Here is a 19,332-nt window from a genome sequence, read left to right on the forward strand (position 1 = left end):
CTAAAAATGAATAAGATCCAGTGCTGATAACTGGAAGCAAAATAATGTATTCATATAAATGGAAATGTTTACATGACAAGAAAAAAAAAGTTTACTCCAGAGATTCGAGGATGTTTAGCCGCGTTTCAGTGTTTGAATTACATGTCAAGCATCAGCTGTCAGCATGGACAAACACAGAATCAAAGATGATGAATATGCTGAAAACCCCCCTACACATCTCTCAAAATCGAATGCTCTCGTTTCAAGGTTCTAATGAGATGCAGATCATCACAAGCGACGCTGCGCAATGTGCCGTAATCCTATAACAGAAAGAGCCATCAGCACGTTGACATCCACACAGCAGGCGGGGACAGACGGCGGCAAAAAACAGCGAGGGTTAGACAGTAAAACCGAATCCTGATGCCTAGGACAGCCTCGACGCTCATCACAATAAACCGCAACACCTTTTTAAAATTTCACTCGACGAGACAGGGAGGTAAGCTCGTACCTCGGGAGGAAAGAAGGACAATGATGGGGAGACAGTCAAAAATAACACTACAGAACAAAATATATAATGAACACAGATGCCGAGCTGTGTAAAAGAATTGAAAATGAATGAAACACATTGAGCACAGATCTAATAGTGACAGTGTGAGAAGAGGAGATGAAGAGGATAAAGATAGGAGAGCCGGGCCCTGGGAGAAGAGTGACAGTAAATTCTTGAATGCAGACAGATGAAGAGAATCCTCTACTAAAGCCAGGGGATGCTTTAGTGTGTGTGCTAGTGTGTGCATGTCTGTGGAGCGTGCTGATATATCACCTTGCCATTCTGCCCTGATCAGTACACATTGCTTTAACAACAACAGAAAAAAAGGCAAACAACAGAGAAAAGGTCAAAGGATTAAGCTGGTCCATTTGTGTCCATGGTGACAGCCGGTTCAACCCTCTAATTGTTTTCCAGGTGCCTTCAAGTCAATCTGAACTTTCAAAGCTCACAGAAGAGCGGGAAAATACAGTACGAATACTACATGAGTTTATTATGCAAACAAATGCAAACGCTCCCTGTGCTCATAGATGACTACAGATTTCTGAGCCATTATGAGTCATTATTCCACCGGTAAAAGTTATTAAAGATGTTATTTAAAAATGGACTCTGTTCTTTTTCAATAACAATTTCTTTCATCCATTGGAAAGAAAATCTGTATGTACATAAATAATTTGCAATGCTTATCATTCAGTAGCGAAGAGGACAAACCAAGGAGGTCATTTCATCTTAAAAGTTGGCACTCCTTTTATGAAAAAAGGCCTTTTGAAGAGATTAGAAAAAAAACCTCAAAGTGGGCCCACAGAGCCACAACTAATCATACATCACGCGCAAACAAAAACTGATGATAAAGAAATGTGACCTTGCAGTATATATGGTGATAATTAGTCTTCTAACGCTAGGAAAGGAAAAGTTGCACGCAAAGTATTTTGCCATGAATAAGACGAATGCTTGAGGACTCAGAACTACATTTAATGCGGACTGTGCGCCGTGAAATGTGACTAAAATAGGACTATCAAAGCAGCAGGGAACGCTTTAAGTGGATATATTGTACTTATACTTTAGATAAAGCAGCCGTGTGTCTGAGCTCCTCATGTGCAGGTGGGGGGTAGAGGGGTGAAAGGGGCCTATCGTAACATTCAGTCTCATTTACATTAGGGTGGAGAAACAAGTAGAGAAAAGCCAGGATCACGGGCAGTTTTTCTTCCTTTGTTTTTAGGTTTTTTAACCTGAGATTTTGAGACATCCACTGGTGCTGCTGCTACCCGCTGCAGCTGAATCAAATTTTAGTTCTAGTGTTAAGAGATTTAAAAATTTAACAGTACCATCTTTTTAGGTACAACGTTTTAGCAACTGTGAATACTCTGAAGACCACAAAGACCTCAAATAACAACTATGCCAGCATAGTTTCAGTGTTATACCTTTAATTAAAACCATCAACTGCACTATTGCTCATGAAAAAATAATATTACATGCTGATATTCATTTTGTATGTTTGTTTTGGTGCACCCAAAACTCAATTTTATTCACCTACATTGTGTCTTACAAGGGGACCACATATTACAGACGTATCTTTAATCACGCATGCTACTAGAGTGAAATCTAAGAAACGTAGTGCTTTCAGTTAGCTTTTAAAAGTAAAAAAAATAGGAAACTAATAATATCCACATCAACAACTGCTATGATCATCACAGGATCTTTTTAAGCAAAGTCCCCCTAAATGTTTGATCTCTAGCTTCTGTAATATGTATTTCTGCCTTTGTTTTTTAAATAATATTTTATACCTCTATGATTAATTATTTAATTGATAATTGAAGCCATTGTTACCTTCTGTACTGTATTTCAGATTTGCATGACTAGTAATCTCTGTTGTTTTCTGCTGCTCTATTATTAACTTGCTGCAAAGAGAAGCCTGGGAAACAAGTTGTGTTCCAGCCCATTGCAGTTAAGTGCAGCTGTCCTAGCTTGTCTTAATCTGTGACAGAAGGTTCTTCCTGCCACTCTTCTCCTCTAGATGAGCCTGTAACGGGGCCACACAATTACCAGTGCTTGCCTTGGAGCTCTGCCCCGCTCAGACGCCCAAGGCTCTCATTACCCGCAATGTTGCCTGAGCTCTTAAATATCAAACACCTCTTTGTGCTGGAGGCCTGGACGCCCCTTTGCCTACGGCTACCCCTCTGTTCTCTGCTCTGCGTCATTGTCTGCATGAGCGTGTACATGTACCAGTACACGACTGGAAGAGTGTCTTAACATACCTTTATAACATAAGGAAAGATTTGCTTACACGTGCATTTACATAATAAGAACGTAATGCTAAAATATTTTAAACTTGTTACCTTTAGGCTTTTAAATATATTTGTCCTTACTTCTTAAATTCTATATCTGGAATCAGTTTGCAATAACACCAACACTCCAGGGGAGGAAGGAAGACCAAGTGGCTCCACAAACTTATGGACCAATGATGATATGCAGTCATGTACTTCAAGTAGTGTTTCTTTTAAAAGCCTAAAGCCTTTTTAGTTAAACAAGAATGTAGTCGAGAGCAGAGGCAAAGAAAAAAAAAGCTCTAAGAACAGGAGCATGGACAATCAATTAGTCAATGTTTTTGCTTTTATGTGCATAAAGGAACTGTTACTCTTTTACGCATTAGCACTTTCTTTAAAGTGCATTAGAACCAGAGTATGAAAAAGACTGAAAAATGGGGCCTGAATGGAATTCCCAAAACCAATAGTTCATGTAGTTAGTCCAAAAATGTACGATGCAGGAATTCGTTCTTGAGTTGTTTTGCAGATTGTATGAACAGGACTGTTATAATTTATTCAACCAAAGAATATATGTTTGGCCAAATGTGATATATTTAAAAAAGACATTATATAGTACTGTGCAAATGACTTAAGCCATCCCTTATTTCTTTATACTTTGCTTCCAGCGCTTCCTGTAATTTTAGTCTCCTTTCTGAAGGTTTTTCTTTGGATATATGCTGCTTTCATTTTTAGTCCACTCCAGGAGTGTTTTTCTTTTTGTTAACACTGATCTGTGAATCAATCAATCACAAAAAAGGTACATAAGACAAGGGCTGAACCAATGTTGTGTCTACACATAACAGACAACTTTGCAAACAAACAATTTGAAAATGTGTCTTTAAGCACTTTGTTACTAGCAGCCTGTCACAAAAACACATAATTTGTTCCCATTTCCTTTTCTTGCAAAGATAACACCATTTGACAGGAATAAAATTGTATTTTTCACCAACAAGGTGATTCCCAAAGAGCCATTAGGTGCAAACGGCATATCTCAGCATGGTGTAGGGTCTGTCCATAAAAGATTGAGAAAACTAAAAGCTGGACAAAAGAAGTGGCAGATCAAAAATAAAAATAAAATCATCTATTGCAGATGAACAGTATGTGAAAGCCATGTCCTTAACAGGAAATAAAATGTGACAAAACAGGATCTGAGAGATGCATCAGATCCTTTGATTGATTGGTCTACTGTTCAGTGAAGGCTCTTCAGAAATCTGTGGTCTTAGTGAAAGGTTGGTTGTCAAGAAGTCATTCTTAAATGTTCATCAGTGTGTTTAGAAGAGGACAGAAGAGAGGTACAGCAGTGAGTGTCTGCATACGACACAGTGGAATCTCTGTCATGATCGAGGGTTGCATTTTAACCGGGGGTGTTTAGTCAAAATTGATATGTAGTGTGAAAAAGTGTTTGCCCCCTTCCTGATTTCCCATTTTTATACATGTTTGTCACACTTCAATGTTTTGGATCATCAAACAAAATTACAATTTAGAAAAAGATAACACAAGTAAACACAAAACGTCAATTAACTGTGGTGTATCACATCTTTGAAAAGCTGAAATCAATTTCTCTAGACACACCTATGTCTGATTATTGCCACACCTGTTCTTAACCAAGAAATCCCTTAAATGGGACCTGCCTGGCAGAGAGGAAAAGACCGAAAGACCCTCAAAAGCCAGACATCATGCCGCGATCCAAGGAAAAGGCTATAAAACCATTTCTAAAGCTTTGGGACTCCAGCGAACCACAGTGAGAGTCAGCTCAACCTTCAGGTTGAGGTCATGACTTGGGTTCTGCAGCAGGACAATGATCCAAAACAAATCCACCTCTGAATGTCCTAAGAAAAACAAAATTACTCTATAGCACAGCGATGGCTCATCTAAGAGGTCACAAAAGACCCATCCGCTTTGGTCACTTGCCTCAGTTAAGGTCAGTGTTCATGACCCCACCATAAGAAAAAGAGTGGGCAAAAGCGGCCTGCATGGCAGAGTTCCAATGGTGACCAAAAGGAACATAAAGGCTCGCCTCAGTTTCTAGCAAAACTGAGGCGTGACCTCAAGGTGAAGAGCACTTGGATTCTGCATCAAGACAATAATCCAAAACACACCAGCAAGAATTGCCAAAGAAAGATGAAGACTTTGGAGTGGCCTAATCAGGAGGATTGACCTGAATCCAATTGAGATGCTGTGGCAGGACTTTAAAAAGGCAGTTCAGGCTCGAAAATGCTCCAGTGTGGCTGAAATACAACAATTCTGCAAAGATGAGTGAGTCAAAATTCCTCCACAGGGCTTTAAAGTCTCATTGCCAGTGATCACAAACGCTTGATTTCAGTTAAGTTCTTATGTTCTTATGTTTCAGGTACATGGGCCTACCTGTTATTAGGTTTGGGGGGGGGGGGGGGGGGGGGGGGGGGGTAATAAACACCTTCATTTAGAAACTGCATTTTGTGTTTACTTGTGTAATCTCTGTCTAATATTTAAATTTGTTTGATCTGAAACATTTAAGTGTTACAAACACACAAAAAATAGGAAATCAGGAAGGGGGCAAACACTTTTTCACACCACTGTATTTATGATAACCATTTGAAATATGATTGGCAACAGCCTATTTTTTCAACATGTTTCCAGACATGCTGTCAATGCAGTAAAAGCTCTGGCAGTGTGTTGGGGTTTATAAGTAATGGCCTCCTCAGAGCTTGGCCCACCCAAAGAAGAGCTCTGAATGTCCTTCACGAAGCCTGCAGAGCTATTCCTGAAGACTAAAAGAAAGTAAAGAAAGCTGATCTAAGAGAGTTCAGGCTGTACTGAAGAATAAAGCTTGTCATATTAAATATTGACTTTAAAGTTCATTAGAGATGTGCTCTAGTTTTGTATTATATACTGTTTTTTCATGTACGGCATGTTTTCACATGCTTAAATTGCTGCACCTGGTTTCCAATTTTTCTAGTAAAATATGAAGAAATGAAGGAGGTTTAAGATTTTTGCACAGTACTGTATTAACTCAGTCCTCAATGATACATACTCTTGTACATAATCTTGTAATTCACAGAGAAGCTGTGTTGGTAATCTTTAAAGACGCTACATGAGTGAGTAGTCTTTAATGTATTGTGTTGTATTGTCGTGCCTGATCATAGAGGAGGAAAATGAACAGATGGACTGAGCGGTGGTGTCAGCTGCACCTTGTTTCAAATGTGTTAATATAAAACAGATACACCTGTGTGTGTGTGTGTGTGTGTGTGTGTGTGTGTGTGTGTGTGTGTGTGTGTGTGTGTGTGTGTGTGTGTGTGTGTGTACTGTACATTAAAAGCAGGGCGTTGTGTTGATTTATTCTGGATGGATGAGTTCTGCTCCAGGAAAACTTTTTAACTTTTTATAAGCTCAGCGTAAAACTAGTGTTTTAAAAAATCTGTAGATTTGTAATAAAATGAAATGAAATGGCCACTGCAACAGAAACTACATCACTTACACAAAATTGGTGCTGTATTTGTAATACTGTACGTTAACCTCAATTATGTGTCTCGGTACAAGACAAGGTGATCAGTGCATTGCATTATTTAAAGAAGACAGATGTAAAGAAACAAAGCCAACAATGACTAAACTTGTAGTCCAGTTATCTGACTGTTTTAAAACAGCTTAAACCACACTATGATCACATCGTGAAGACAGCTGCTGAAGAAAGTTTGCATTATATTTTATGATAGGACTCCACCATCCCATGTTCTTATTTATTTATTAACATACTGCTTTGCTTTACAGACCCCTTTATTTTGGTTGTAGTGATACGTAACTTTGAACTTTAGGGCTCACCAGAGCAGCTCCTCTGCCTCCATCTCACCCTATCATAAGAATCCTCCTTTGACACACAACCTTCTGCATATCCTGCTTCTCTACATCCTTCTCTGTGATTTTTCTCTTTTCCTCCTGCCGGGTAGCTCCATCTTTAGCATCCTTTGTCCAGTAAGCCCACTATCCCTCCTTTCCATATGTCCAAACAATCCCAGCCTTACCTCTCTAACTTTGTCTCCAAAGCAGCCAACCTGAGCTATCCACTCATTTCTGATCCTGTCCATTCTGGTCACCCCCAATGAAAACCTCAGCATCTTAAACTCACCCATCTCTAGCTGAGCCTCCTGTCTTTTTGTCACCACCACCGTTTCCAAACCATACATCATAGCAGGTCTTGCTACCATCTTGTAAACCTTCCCTTTCACTCTTGCTGCTATCTTTCTGTAACAAATCAGCCCTGACACTCGTTTCCACTCACTCCACCCCTCCTGCACTCTCTTCTTCACCCCTCATGTGCATTGTCTGTTGCTTTGTCTGGCTGACCCAAGATATTTAAACTCTTCCACATGCATTACCTGTACTCCTTGCAGCTGTGCTGTTAAACCTCACTCTCTTTCATTCACACACATGTATATTGTATTTGAAGACATAAAAAAAGAAGAAGAAAATGCTTCAAACAAGACGGGGACTGCAAATCTTTTGCATAAATTTTGGTATTTTCAATATATCCCACTTAGAGGGATTGTTTGGAATGATTCTACTCGTGTATGTTTCTGCAGCAGTTTTTTCATGCAGAGCACATTTTCAAATATTTTTTCCTGTGCAAATTTTTATTCAATAATGAGCATATATACTCAGTATTATGAGGTTTCTTCTTAGATTTAGTCTTAAATAAATTCAACTGCATCTTAAGCTCTTCCTCCCTCACTGAGATTTTTGGCATCTGCTGATTACTTAATTAGCAGCTGCCTTCATAAAAGGATGCTAAATTAATGCACATTGGAGAGATGCATATAGCATAAGATATGGTGAATTGTACGTGTTAATTTCATGTGCAAATTGGGCCCCAATTGGCAGTTATTATGCATGTAATGTTGGTTTGAACCAAAATAGAAAGGAGGTAATATTTGCCAATGTCGTCACATGTAAAATAAAAGCAAGCAGTTATTTCTTCAAACTAAAATGTTCATCGCTTTATAAAAACTGTACATAAACGGAGACTCTGCATGAAACCACCTTATGTCAGTGTTTATTTTAAATACACATTGTTAATCTTCTGTTCTGTCAAAAAACTCATGAGAAATTTTCTTGCATTCAAGATAAAATATGCACTAATACTGCTTGGCATATCCTGTCATATTTACAAATTACACAAATTACACAGTCAGTCTCATTAACTCGATGAACTGTAAAAATGATCTTCACACCACAAAGAGTTTTCTATCTCCAGTGACCCTGGACATCTAATCAGTTCCCTGGTAAGTTAATAGAATGCAGCAGTACACAGTTACAGGCTGAACACCTCTGCTGGCCTATGCAGATTTGTCAGAATTGATATTCTACGAGGCCGCTCTGAATGGCAGATTATTTTATGGGCAAATCCTGAATCAAATGCAATCAGAGCAAAAATAAACTTCACTGATCTGTTTATAAAATCTGCTGGGAACAATTTGCAAAATTATATAACTGATCTCAGTCTGGGTTAGAATAAAAATGCTTGACAGGTGACTTGTAGATCTCAATTCTGAAATACTGAATGGTTAAGTAGTTTTTTTTTTGTTTGTTTTTTTTAGCCGGACAGCTATTGTAGAAACTCAGAGCAAAGAGGAGTAATACTGACAGACAAATAAATGCAAATATAAAAGAAGGTGAACTCTTACCATTATCCTCAACAGAGAAATGGAAGACATCAGACGTAGCGTTTTCTCCACTCCGCAACACATAGCAGACGCTCAGGCCATCGATATCGGCTGCAACAGAAAAGTAACTTTAGTTTTTTAAAAAATATATATTTTCTTTTTATGAATTTTTCTTTCGTGAAACTTTGAAGTGTCAAATCAGGTGTGAAAATTAGATCTGGAAATAAAAGCACAGTGAACTGAAAGTTTGTGCAAACAGAATAAAACTCAGTCACCTGAAATCCAACAAAGGGCAAAAAACAAAAATCAAGATGATAAGCAAACAGAATTTTTTTTTAAAAATATAAGTAATTATAGAATGCAAATGAGTGCCACTGTAGCCTGCTTTCCATTTTAAAGTCATGTCTTGCGCTGTGAAGTGAATGTGAGACGATGCACGATAAACAATATCAGTTTGCTCCAACTTAAAGCAAGGTGATGGCCAAAAGTACTAATTTCATCGTGCAGAGATCTGTCCTTGTCAAGATTTTTTTTTAAAATACATATTTAGTAAATAAAATTTGCATTTTAAGAGTGTAAAAAAAGGCCCTTCATGTTGTGTTTCATGCTGACTACAGAAATAGCCTCAAACACACTTTGAAGTTGCATTATGGCTTGTTCAAACACTCTCTCTGTCAAATAATTGCTCAAAGATGGAAGCTGTCCCGCTCCAGTACTATATCAGCTACAGTAACAGCAGGTCTCTAGTATCACACTGATTCAGTTCCTTATCAGTACTCGGCATGAACAATTTTCCACCAGAGAAAGCATTCTGAAAGTCATGCATCCGTAATCCAGGACGATAAGGCCGCAACCTCAAATCCAAAAGAGCTCAAGCTAAAGCAACAGAATACATTTAAACCCAGAAACGGCCAACTCGGTGTTTCATCAGCGCTGAAAACCAGGTGACAGTGGATCTTTTTTAATGACAGACAAGGCAAGAATGTTAAAACCAGGAGTTTCAGCAGGCACACAGACACACCTGTTTTTCCAACTTTTCTGAATTACAGGGCTCTGCCTACATTTCTTTTTCCCACCAGTCTCTGCAAACACCCATTACAGTACAGAAAAATCATCAAGACTGTGAAAGGGCTTTGCCCCTTCAAACCACCTCCTTTAATAATAGATGTCAGAGGAAGGAGGTTCATAAAAGTATAAACCCCCGACTCCTGCCTGGGACGAAGCTTAAGTCTGCTTCTCTTGTGCCGAACATGAAAGGTGACAAAAAATATACCTTTCATGTGATGCAAAGACTTTGTTCGCTTCCAGATTGCTGCTCATGTTTTTCAGATTATTGAGTGTCGAATCTAATCGAACGGGAGGTGCAGCCTGAGAAGGATCCTCTCTGTGGCACATACTTGAACCTGAGGGCCTTACAAATACAAAGTCAACACTGTGAACTAGGGGCACATTGTTCATTAAATATTTAAAAAGAAAGCCTCACGGGATGTGCCCTGGAAATAGGATGAGTAAATAAAGAGCGAGGGATTGTCTCTTTCACCTGACTGATTCTTCTGACGAGCCTGTTTGCTCTCTCTCTCTCTCTCACTCAATCTCTCACACCCCTTCCCTCATTCGTTATTTCTCTCATGTCACCCACACATCCCCCACCCCTCCTCTTCTCTTGCCTCTTTTGCACTCTCCTCCACTTTACTTGCTCTCTCTTGCCCCTCTACTGCCCTTTGTTTCTCATCCCCACTGCACTCTTGTCTCATCTATGCCCTTTATTTTTTTCCAACGACTGCAATCCTCACAGTGGTTGTCAGAAGTGTCCATCTCCTGCAGGCTCAAGTGCTGCTTTTTTTTTTGGCACTGTGTTCTCACACCACGTATGAGCTTAAGCCAAGCTGTGTCATAAGCAGGTGGATTTCCTTACTTGTTGCTCTAATTGCCTCAGCGTGATATGAAATACGGCATTGATTGCATCGCTTTGAACCTCAATCAACGGCATTGTTGTCTTGAATCCCCGCCTGTAATATCAGTCACCGAATGTGCACAAATGCAAAAGAAATGTGTTCAAACATTTAAAGCGGCACAGTGTGCTCTGCGTGTTGGTGTAAAAATGCATTTTGGTGAGAGCTCTCTGCGTTTCAACAAATTCTTTCAAATTGACTTGACCCTGGTCAAACTATCAGAATGTGCTGCAACTCAAATGCCATCCTGTCACTCGAAGCTCCGCGCTGACCTTTTCACACGATCCCCCTACTTCTGTCCTGCTTCATTTAACAGACCACTGTAGAGAACATCAGATGTGAACATTTCCCCAGAGATGCAGAAATAATAAATTATTCATCCCTAACTGTCTACAAGACATTTGTGCGAAACATCAGCCTCTAACTTTGCTCTGCTAATTATGATTTGATGAGCAAGGCACATCTAAATCAGGCGCACAAATTAACTATTGAAATTCCCAGGCCTGTACTTGTCACACGTTTGAATAATTATTACTCCATAAATTAAAGTCTTTGGTGGGCTGGAAAAATTAATCAAAACTTACACATTTGCAAGGAATTTTGATGTCTAATACTTTGCTTCTCAGGACCATCTTGTATTTAAACATATATGATTACATTTTCAAGGACAGGCATGCAGAGGTAATTTTTCTTGCAAAAAATAATAACTGATAGACTTTTCTCATAGAGTGGAATGAGCATTCTGGTTATTAGATCTGACTGATTACTAAACAAAATCAGTGCTGTTTGATTATTTCCTCCACATTCAATATTCATGCTGACACATTATAGAGCTGGTAGGTGTTTTGTTCAAAGCTTACCTTGACTGAAGGTGTTGATGGAGTTGTTGCCGTGCCCGAGATGAATGATGTAACCATGTTTTGGCTGGGTGGTGATGTGGAACAGCAGCGAGGCCGGACTGCTGTCTCTGTCCTCTGCCTTCAGCGCCTTGGAGCTGATGGGGAACCCCAGGTGACCCGTGGCCAAAATCTTCAAAGTGGGCGCACCTTTGTTTACAACAATTTGGGGGAAGCCATTGTCGACTCCCACGATAGTAATCTTGAGAGTTTGAGGGCGCCTAGTCTCAAAAACAGTGTCGGGGAAAACATAAAAGTCAGTGTGTGTGCCATCGGTGACAGTAAAGGAGAGCGAGTCCTCTGATGATTCAGTTCCGTCGTGCTTGTAGCTGATGAGGTTTTCATTGAGGTCTTGTTTTGTGAAGCTGCTGATAGGTGTGGACTCGTTGTAGCGCAATTTGCCATGAACAGGAAGCTGGATGATCGTAAATTTGATCAGCTTCTCGGCTGTATCCTGGTCTTCAGCCGTGAGCTCAAAAGGTGTTATCAGCTTATGCTGCCCTTCTGTGACAACTAGATCATTTACAGTCACAACAGGTTTTTTGTTATCGACGTCCACAATCGAGATTCTGAATGTTCTGAAAACGGGATTGTAGCCATCAGTGACTTCAAACTCAAAACTGTCCATTTTCACCTCATCGTCTGAGGTATGAATGTAGTAAATCTTACTGCCAGCCAGTTGGAGCTGGGTAAAAGACACAATGGGAATCCCAGGAGTGTCTGTGCACTCTAAGTGGCCTCTAACAGGGGCCCTTGTGACAGTGAAAGCCAAGTTCTCATCAGGACTGTTGAGGTCAGTGGTACTTAGGAGATCAGTGGTCAGAGTCACCCTGCCACCTTCTCTCAGAGAAACACCTTTACTGACCACATCAGGGAAGACCATGTCAATGCTGTCCACTGTGATGTAGAAATAACGATCAATTAGTGGGTTTAACCCGTCAGTGACATCAAATTTGACCATGTCTCGAACGCCCTCCTGTCCACTGTGCGTGTAAACTACGAGCCCTGCATCAATTTCAACTTGCGTGAAATTCATGCCCAGCGTGATGTTTTCCAGAGACCCCGATGGGGTTTTTCTCTGCAGCAGACCCTGACCAGGCCCAAACCGGATAATATATGTAAGTGTACTGTCATCTGAATCTAAATCTGTCGCTTTGAGCACTTTGTTGCTGATTTCTTTGGTCTCCCCAATTTCCACCTCTAGACCATTATTAATGAGCATTCTGGGGGTTTCATCATCAACAGCGATGATCATAACCATGGCTGTTTTTTGAGCCAAGTACTTCCCATCAGTCAGAATGACATCAAAGCTGTCCTCGATTGTCTCTGAGTCATCGTGCTCATAAATAATACTTGACGCCTCTCTAATCTGCTCTAAAGTGAAATTAGTCACCAAAATGGGGCCTGTGGCTAGCTGGTTTAAAATTGCACCATGTTTGGGAGGTTTGGAAATCATAAACACCAGCTCCTCAGATGGGATATCGGCATCAGCTCCATTCAGAATTTGTGAGTCGATGGCGATGTTCATCCCCTCCATCAAAACTATCTCTCTCAAGTAAATCTCAGGTTTTTCATCATTCGCTGGGATGATAACAATTGGGAAGAAATGGTTCTCTGAGAAATTTATACCATCAGAGCACCTAAATATGAATCTATCATCTACTGGCTCGACTCCCTTGTGAATGCTCTGCACGTAGTAGATATTTCCCTCCCTGATGTCTCTGATGGTAAAAGCACTGATAGCTGTTCCTGACCTGGACTTCTCTGAGCCTGGAACGGGGGATATATTCTCCACATAGCCGGCAGTGGGCTGCACAATGATAGTGCAAAGGATATCATCAGTTGGAGTGTCGTTATCATCAGCGTTCAAGTGCTGAGGGCCAATGGCATATTTTTCTCCTTCAATGACACTGAACTGAATACCAACTCTGACCTCAGGGGCTTGACTGTCAACAGGAAGGATGGTGACCTGAACATGGACTCCGGTGACCTTATTGCCACCTACTGCCCAATCATCAGACATGTCACTAAGAGTCAAATTGAAGCCATCCTGTTGAGAGGTGAGACCTATCTCACCACCAGTGTGTGCATAGACAACTGCACCGTTAATTATGTCAGCCTGAGTAAACTTTGTGGTTGGGACTCCTTTAACTAATATTTCACCCATAAGGGGAGGATCTTCCACAATAAAAGTCAGCCGAAGGTCATCTGTGTCATCATCACGACCTTGAATCACATTAGTTGTTATTTCTGTGGCTCCATTTTCCAGCACCTCCATATGAGACCCGATTGTTCCTGCAGGCAAGCTGATGGTTGGAGATTCATCATCGACAGGCTTTACATTAACTTTGACCGTCACGGTCACAATATGAATTCCATCACTGACATCCAGCTGAAATTCATCGTTTACTGTCTCTTCTCCACTTTGAATATACAATAACTTTCCCTCTGAGATATCCTCAAGTCTAAAAACTCCCTTTTTTTCCAGGTCAATGAATGCAACCTGGATCTGACCATGCTTAGGAGGCTGACTCAGAGTAAAGGTTATTTGCTCACTCTCAGTGTCGGGGTCTGTAGCATCTAGTTCAGCGATTGTGATGATATGTATGCCCCGTTCAAGCACAGTAAAGCCGGTGTTTGTGATCTGAGGAGGTTTGTTGTTAACAGACTGGAGATAGATGGTGAAAGCCCCTTCTACACTGTTTCCAGCTGTGTCTTCAACAGTATAACGAAACTGCACAACGTGGGCTGTGATTCCAAGCTCAACATCTGGGGGCTCGTAGGAGACCTTATGGTGGTTAATTTGAGCTTGTGTGAACTCTGTTACTTCAGTGGCGGAGTGGTCTGTCAGAACCAAAGAACCGAACACAACAGGGTTATTTTCATCTGTATCTGTGGGGGACTGGATGACTGTATACTTGAGGTCACGGTCCTCAGAGTCCAAATCAGTATAGTGCAGAACTTCTTTGCTAAAGTGAGTAGGTTTGTACTCCTGAACAATCATTTGCAGGGTGGTGCCAGGGACCAGCTCGGGGGGTACGTCATCGACAGGTAAAACTCGGATTATAAACACACTCTCTTCTGACAAATTAGGGGGGTCGTTGTCATCCTGGACTGTGAATGCAAACTGATCCGTGATTGCATCTGTGTTGTGAGGGCCTGTGTGCTTGTAAAACAACCTCCCATCAGTGATATCTTTCTGAAGCCACTCTGTCACCTCTTTCTCATATACTTCATCCTCAGCATTAAATTTCCAAGAGGAAGGGTCCTCAGGGGCGTCTGACTGCCTTAGGAGCAGCGTGCCAATAGAAGAAAAAGGAGGCACAATGATGAATTTAATAGTTGAGTCCTCAGAATCAATATCAGCAGCGCTGAGCATGAGGGGAGATATGGGCATCATTTGATTTTTGAACAGCACCAAACCGGTGTTGGCATTTATAATCGGTGGCTCGTCATCAGTGGGAACAATTGTAATGGGAAAGAGAAATTCAACTTCATTTTTCCCATCTGTCATTTTGAAGACAATGTTGTCGCTGTATGTGTCAGTCCCGTCGTGCTGGTACACAACAACTCCTGTTGCGAGGTCTGCGGGTGTGAAGAATTTCCTGTGAGAGCCCAGCACTGTGAGGTCCCCGTGGCGCAGCCCATCCACCACTGTGACTCTGACAGAGTCGAGGTTGTCCTCATCACTGATCTCCAAGTTGTGAGCGCTGAAGAGAGGCCGAGACTGCCCCTCATACAGCAGCTGACCTGTGTTGCGTGTCACGACAGGGGCCAGAGTGTTCATGGGCTTTACAACAATCATAAAAGCAAATGGGTCCGAGATGGCCCCGTCTGTGTCCACCACCTCAAATTCAAGCTGGAAAATCCTCTCAGTGTCTGAATCCAGGGAGGGGGGCTTATAAGCTATTTTAAGATCGCGCAAGTCTCTCTGGTAGAAGGAGGTGATGGGGAGGTTTCTGTCATCAGTGCTGACTATATAGCCTTCCTCATAAGATAAGGGGGAAGTAATATTGAAAATAAGCTTGTCTGGGTCTGACTCGGCATCTTCAGCGGCAAGCATATCAGGGGTGAGGGCGGTCATGACAAACTGGCTGACCTCCATCATCATCATGGACACAAAGCTGGGTTTGGGGGGAGTGTTCTCCTCTCCCCCTTTGATGCGAATCATAAGATGAAAATACTCCTGTTTCACTAGGTTGCCTTCCTTATCCTGCAGCTCCACAACCATGGGGACATAATCCCTGTTGGGGGATTTGCGCTGAAAAGTGTGCTCATAGCGGATATCAGCTCGCGTGAATTCATCACAGTCCATCATTGCAGAAAGTTTACCGCCATGGATGAGTTTCCCGTATCTAGGCAGCGAGTTGCTGCCGCTGCTGCTGGACTGGGATGTCACCTCGCATTTGTGAGATTCTCTGTCATAAGTGAACTCTAAAATCCTCTTATCAATAGGGTTACTGATCCCTTTGAGGTTATCAACAGTCAGAGGCATGTTTTTGGTGATTAACTCGAGCTGCGTGAACATTACTTCAACCTCCATCATAAACGGAATAATGACCGTTTCGGTTTGCGCGTCATACCTGAGCTGCATCCTCACTCTGTCTTTAGCCGGACTTCTCGATCCGTGGTGGGAGTAAGTCACATCATTTGGACCAAAATCGCAGGGAAACTTTTTGGGAGACAGATGACCCGGTCTCTGCGAGAGTGGATCATTATCGAGCACGTTGATGCTGCACCGGTCGCCGGGCTGTGTCTGAATGACCAAATCATTGATTGGATCGATAAAAACCGACCTCCCGAAAGGCACGCGTATTCCGTTGTTGGCCACCAAGATAGCGTCCTCAGACAGTTCTGATCTCAGTGCATAAAATAATCCAGAGCTGTCGGACTGCGCGAAGACAATACCTGTTATGGAAAAACACAGGAGAAGTCCACAGGACAACATGTTCACCAGTTATGTGAGCTCTGCCAAGGTGCTGCTGTAACAAAGAAAATGTTTTTCCAAAATGTCTGTTTTACTTAACAAAATAAAAAAATCCCAAAACAATAGGGAGTCAGCGGGGTGCCCACGCAGTGACTCCCGTACATCTATCCGTGCGGACCCTCGACATACTCCGAGAGAATAGCGCTCAGGAGTTTTAACTTCAGCCGCTTGAGAGCCCAGCGTAAAGCGCCACCGCCCATCTCTGCACATATTGGAGGATTTTGAAGGCTTGTTAGCTCAGCCCTATCGCTAATGGGCAGTACGGCTGACAGTCACGGAGAGGTGGAGACTGGAAGATAAACTGAAGTAGACGGATTGATTATAGCTTAATTACCAAGCGTGTCCTCTTGGTAGAACTACTCCCCCCGAACGATCATAATGGAAAGACGAGTTTAAATAAAATCCTCTTTTTAAGCACTCTGCCTAACACAGATAATATTATCATGTAATCTTTGGACATGCAGACACTGATGAAATTAAGAGAAACGGCAAGTTTATAATTGTTTATTTTCCACGGTGTGCCAGAAAAGGTCATTTCAACTCCACCAACGTTGTCATTCTTCTGGTTTTTAACTTGAGAAAGCTGTAAAAGTACGCATCATACGAGCATGTAAAATTATAGTCCTTAAACTAGTTATCTTACTAAGTGAACATTTGCTGGGACATATGCAGGCTACAGATAATTTATGTGTTCCTATACGGCAACCTATTTTTCTTTTATAAGAAATTACAGACAACCCCTTAATTCCATTGATCACTGTTGTATGCCATCTGCCCCCAATATTAATAATACATTTTAAGATTTGAGCTGTATCCCCTACTTAATGGGATATCTCCATTAGTCATTTGGTAGCTGGGCGTATTAATCCCCTGTTGTGTTTCCCCTCACTTGCTCTGCAGTAACTCCTCGCTTTCTGCAAAAAGTTAAAGTACGAAGAAGGTGAGGACGAATTTTTTTGCCCATTTCTTATTCATGTATGCCTTCATCCATTTATTTATTTAGCTTTATATTTTGAAGGGAATACGCAGCTCAGTGTGGACCTCAGAACGATGACGACCTTCCCTTAAGCAAGAAAAAGCAACAATAAAACCCCACCCACTGCCCATTGATTAGAACGAATGACCCTGTCCTTGTCAGTCCAGAATAGACCGTAATACGATAAACAAAATTCCAACTATAAGCAGGAGCGCGGGGACGTGAAATACGCGTTCAGCTGCCGTGGCATGGAGCAAGAAATATTGCAATTGTTGCTTAGAACTGGAGGGAATCTAGTGCTAGACCTTGGCGAACCTGTGAGGGGGGGTTGTTTGAAAATCTGTCAAGGCTAATTCATGAGAGAATACACCCACTTCCCCCAGTTGCTTAGCAGACTGTTTTTATGTGATCAGATTTCTAAGATTTTAACATTTATGCATTTATTTTATTGATTTTCTTTTTTTGGAACGATATTTGACGTCGCACTGGCAAATGTCCTGGTCAACGAAAAAAAAATATGTTTGACATTAATAAAAGATGAGCATGCCAGGAGTTCTGTTTTGGCACGAACGAGTACACTTAACGAAAAACAAGGTCAGCAAACAAGGGGACAATCTTCATCAGCCCCATTCATAATTTATCTAATGTCACTATGAGGCAAGATCTCACAGTTGCTGTAAACCAGTTGAAGTTTTTGTGATTGTTCTGATACTGGTTATAAGTTTTGAACATGAATATTTAAAAAGTTCCACACTTGCAAATCTGACAGCTTTGAGTCGTTAAAATCATTATACCTAAAGCTGATCCGTAGAAGAACTGCTTGTGACTGCATTTTGTTCTCGACTCTACCCAGGTTGAAGATGCCAGGTGATTAGAGGGTTTCTTCTGCTTTGTTTCTTTCAAAGTACAAGGCACCTCCAGCTTTTCCAGCTGTCACACTCGCTGCATGCTCAAAAACACTCATCTTGTGACTTCACACGTGCATGTTAGATTCACCGCTATGGAAACTGAAATTGTACTGAATATTAAAACCCGATACTTCCGAGACACAAACTGTGACAAAGATTAAAGTGAATGCAAAGATCTTAATTAGGGAGGCAAAATAATAAGCAATAGAAAAAAAAAATACACCTGGAAATTTAAGGTAATGAAAAACAACAAGAAAAAGTCCAACAATGATGGGACAGAGTTTATATCTACAGGGAGTGCAGAATTATTAGGAAAGTTGTATTTTTGAGGAATAATTTTATTATTGAACAACAACCATGTTCTCAATGAACCCAAAAAACTCATTAATATCAAAGCTGAATGTTTTTGGAAGTAGTTTTTAGTTTGTTTTTAGTTTTAGCTATTTTAGGGGGATATCTGTGTGTGCAGGTGACTATTACTGTGCATAATTATTAGGCAACTTAACAAAAAACAAATATATACCCATTTCAATTATTTATTTTTACCAGTGAAACCAATATAACATCTCCACATTCACAAATATACATTTCTGACATTCAAAAACAAAACAAAAACAAATCAGCGACCAATATAGCCACCTTTCTTTGCAAGGACACTCAAAAGCCTGCCATCCATGGGTTCTGTCAGTGTTTTGATCTGTTCACCATCAACATTGCGTGCAGCAGCAACCACAGCCTCCCAGACACTGTTCAGAGAGGTGTACTGTTTTCCCTCCTTGTAAATCTCACATTTAATGATGGACCACAGGTTCTCAATGGGGTTCAGATCAGGTGAACAAGGAGGCCATGTCATTAGATTTTCTTCTTTTATACCCTTTCTTGCCAGCCACACTGTGGAGTACTTGGACGCGTGTGATGGAGCATTGTCCTGCATGAAAATCATGTTTTTCTTGAAGGATGCAGACTTCTTTCTGTACCACTGCTTGAAGAAGGTGTCTTCCAGAAACTGGCAGTAGGACTGGGAGTTGAGCTTGACTCCATCCTCAACCCGAAAAGGCCCCACAAGCTCATCTTTGATGATACCAGCCCAAACCAGTACTCCACCTCCACCTTGCTGGCGTCTGAGTCGGACTGGAGCTCTCTGCCCTTTA

The 19,332-nt window shown here is 41.2% G+C and overlaps 1 protein-coding gene across 1 annotated transcript in view; it reads right to left on the reverse strand.

Annotated features, from left to right (window-relative positions):
* The window catches only part of frem2a (FRAS1 related extracellular matrix 2a), a 69,171-nt gene extending 52,730 nt beyond the window's left edge, over positions 1-16,441 (reverse strand). The window contains exons 1-2 of the mRNA XM_026181444.2: positions 11,275-16,441; positions 8,484-8,573 (exon numbers count right to left, since the gene is read on the reverse strand). Coding sequence (XP_026037229.2) covers positions 8,484-8,573; positions 11,275-16,258 — 5,074 coding nt within the window. The 5' untranslated portion in view covers positions 16,259-16,441. The remainder of the gene's footprint in view (positions 1-8,483; positions 8,574-11,274) is intronic.
* Between the last annotated feature and the right edge of the window lie 2,891 nt (positions 16,442-19,332).

This window comes from Astatotilapia calliptera, chromosome 10, assembly GCF_964374335.1.
Source record: "Astatotilapia calliptera chromosome 10, fAstCal68.1, whole genome shotgun sequence".
NCBI classification, from domain to species: domain Eukaryota; kingdom Metazoa; phylum Chordata; class Actinopteri; order Cichliformes; family Cichlidae; genus Astatotilapia; species Astatotilapia calliptera.